At 43.1% G+C, this 3,242-nt stretch overlaps 2 protein-coding genes across 2 annotated transcripts; both read right to left on the bottom strand.

The window, feature by feature from the left end:
• Positions 1-523: 523 nt before the first annotated feature.
• On the bottom strand, positions 524-2,098 carry LOC105762214 (uncharacterized). The gene is made up of 2 exons (XM_012580108.2): positions 1,279-2,098; positions 524-783 (listed from the first exon to the last, which is right to left on the bottom strand). The coding sequence occupies exons 1-2, from the start codon at positions 2,096-2,098 to the stop codon at positions 524-526; spliced, it is 1,080 nt and encodes a 359-aa protein (XP_012435562.2).
• Positions 2,099-2,230: 132 nt separating this feature from the next.
• Positions 2,231-3,242, bottom strand: LOC128035514 (uncharacterized). Its single transcript, XM_052625286.1, has 2 exons — positions 3,192-3,242; positions 2,231-3,100 (listed from the first exon to the last, which is right to left on the bottom strand). The coding sequence occupies exons 1-2, from the start codon at positions 3,240-3,242 to the stop codon at positions 2,231-2,233; spliced, it is 921 nt and encodes a 306-aa protein (XP_052481246.1).

Here is a 3,242-nt window from a genome sequence, read left to right as displayed (position 1 = left end):
ATCATCTCGCCATTCATGACTATGTCAGGAAAGCTTTTTGTGGCACTTCCTAACATATGTGTAATGAATGGTGCCTTCAGGGTGTTAATAAACAACATGGTCATTTCCTTTTCCAGGAGCGGTAACTGAACTTGGACTGCGACCTCCCTCCATCTCTGTGCGTACTGCCTGAAGCTTTCACTCGGCTTTTTCTCCATGTTCTGAATGGTGATTCTGTCAGGAGCCATGTCAGTCACATGACTATATTGTTTCATGAACGATTGTGCCAAGTCCCTCCATGATCCAATCGTGGCACGACTCAACTGATTGTACCACTTGGATGTCGCCCAGAAGGTCAGTCTTGGAAACAAGGTATCAAGAGTTGGTCGTTGTTAACATAACCCGTCATTCGCTGCAGAACATGGTGATGTGAGTCACGGCGCTTGTCCCATTGTACTTCTCGAATTCAGGAATCTTAAACTTATGAGGAAGAACAAGATCTGGCACCAAACTCAGCTCTTTTGCGTCAATGCCTCGATAACTTTCAGTGACTTCCATCGCTTTGAACTTCTCCTCGAGCCACTTGCATCGATCCTCTAACTGCTTTTAATTCCACCTTTATTCTTTCTTTCTCAGCCACTTCGTCAAAGTCCGGAATGGCAGGGTTCACGGGGTTGTTTTCGGGATTAAAACCCGACCCAGTTTGGAGGTTCGAAACACCAGCTCGAAATTGCTGAGGCATGATGGTGACAGTGGATTTGCGCGGGTATTCAGCTTGAACTCGCTCATGTGGAGGGGTGAAACCTGGAGGATAGAAAAGTTCATCATCATTTCCCTCATCGACATCTGCAATGGGGCCCTTTCCTTTGTCACCTCCCTTAGTTATCAGTCGGGTTAACTTTGCCACTATATCCTCTTGCGATTCCTGCATCTTTTCAGACATTTCTTGCTTCATCTTGTCTAACCGCTCCTGCATTTGTAGCTGAAGCCGGTCTTGCATCTCCTTCTGGTACTGTTCGAGCTTCTCTAATCTCTGATCCATATCTTTTATCTTTGCTCGAGTGCCGTATCGGTGTCGGGTTGATTGGTTGGTTTCCAGGTTAACTGAGCAATAATTTTGACTTATTAGGATTTAATAAAGGTCTTTAATGCATATGATGTGATGCTAATGCATATGATGCGATGCATGAGGTGAATGCAAAAAATGCGTTAATTATAATTCAATTCCACTCAGAAAACTTTACTAGAGAAAAAATTTCTTTACATAAAACAACTATAAATACGGCTTTGCCCTAACACTTAGAACTTTAATCTCCTTAAGTATTGATGCCAACTTCTGCCCTTGATCTGATTCTGATTCATACTTCACACTTAGTACATCAGCTTGTACTGCCAGAGTCTGCAAGTGCTCAACTACCCCTTGGATCTGAACCACGGCTTCTCCCATGATGTGATCCCTGCTTGCAACTTGATCCTGACGATAGTGAAGCTGTTCATTTTGATGATCTTCATTTGCTTCAAGATGTTCAATTCTAGCTTCATAGTCTTGTAACATTGCCTCCAGTTCGGCCACCCTAGCTTTTAATTCATCCTTTTCGCTCTGGCTTTCGGACAAACTTCTCTCAAAGGACTTATTTTGCTTTTTAGCCTCTTGATATCTCTTTTCCCACCTATCAGCCTTAACCTTTTCTTCTTGAACTTCTTGACGCCACTGCTCTGAGGTTTTTCCCAATCCAGCAGTTCTCATTGACATACGTAGCCTCTTATAATCCGTCTTTAAGCTATTCAAATCCTCCTCAGCTTTGCGCTTTTCTTTCTTCAGGCCTTCGGTTTCCAGCTTCTGAACATCCACATCCAGCTTCAGACTCATCTTTTCCTCTTCCATTTGCCCTATCTTCTTCTCAAGCTCAGAATTTCTTCTTTCAAAATCTTGTTTTATGATTTCTAGCTCAGAAGGGACCATATGTACATGCTTTCCCACAAGTTGACTGTCTCCTTGACCTGGTATAGGTATGTTGTCATTGACCCTCCTACCTAGCCAACTGATATATTCAGGAGTCACTAATGGACCTACTGCCAACCTCTTCAATCGACGAGTCTGCCTCCAAGCATTAGTCATTTCTCGTACCCTCTTCTTGTAGCCATCACACTTATACGAGAATTCACTTTGAGCTAATCCTTGGGTTGTAGGTACGAACTGCCTCGATCTATACTGCCTCAATACCAGTAACGGTGCATAACCAATAGCTCCCTAAATCCCAAGTAGGGGAACCCAATCAAAATTTCTACACCTATATAAGATCTCATCTGACAGCATCCAAGGAGCTCTCCACTCAACATCCCCTTCTTGAAGATTCTGAAAAGTTTCCATCCATTTTTCCTCTGAAATATCATCCTGCCTCGGTAATGCCACTATTTCCTTCAAGGGTGAATAATTTTCAGAAAAAACCCGATAGGAGACCTTATCCACCTTCCAAAAGTGACTGCGAAACCATGCTAAAAGAAGCTGCGTGCATCCCATGAATCTACCCTCACCTACTCTTCGACATTCATTCAGAGATCTGAAGGTTTCTACCAAAATTGTTGGAACCGGTGTAACCCCCTTGTCAAAACGGTCAAAAAGGTCAATGACTGCTTCATCAATATGTCCCAAGGCTTTAGGAAAGACAACTAAGCCGTAAATACCCAAGGCAAAGACATCAACCTTCTTCCTCATATCCGGGTGTGCAAGAATTAAATCTTTTAGGTTCCTCCAAGGAATGCATTTACTATCTCCCTTCTGTTTAATTCGTGCTGTGACCCATTGCTCACTCATCCCCGTAATATTCATTAGTTTCTTCGAAAAGGCTAGAGCATTAGCAGCTCTCGAGTAGGCTTTATCTACTTGGATCTTCGAACAATGAAGCAATGCCGTATATTCCTCCACTGTAAGCACTAAATCAACACTTCCAAAGGTGAAACAGCTATAAGCAGGGTTCCAAAATTGGGCTAAAGCACGGAACAGGTGCTTATCCACCTTTACGTCGAGCAAGTAAGGTAGGTCTCCATAGCTAGAATAGAAGAGCTGCTTGATCTCATCATTCCACCGGTCCCAAATTTCCTTTAGTTCCTGTAGGTTATTCTGAGCCACACTAACACGAGTGAAGTCCCACAACTCTGACACATATCCTTCGGCCAAACTATCACCTTTCTCATGTCAGGTTGTCTCGCACCAAGTTTGACAACAGATTATCTTCCACCTTATCAAGAAACCCTTTTTCCAT

The sequence above is a fragment of the Gossypium raimondii genome, chromosome 12 (assembly GCF_025698545.1).
Source record: "Gossypium raimondii isolate GPD5lz chromosome 12, ASM2569854v1, whole genome shotgun sequence".
Taxonomy (NCBI): Eukaryota; Viridiplantae; Streptophyta; class Magnoliopsida; order Malvales; family Malvaceae; genus Gossypium; species Gossypium raimondii.
This window is presented reverse-complemented; position numbering and strand designations above follow the sequence as displayed.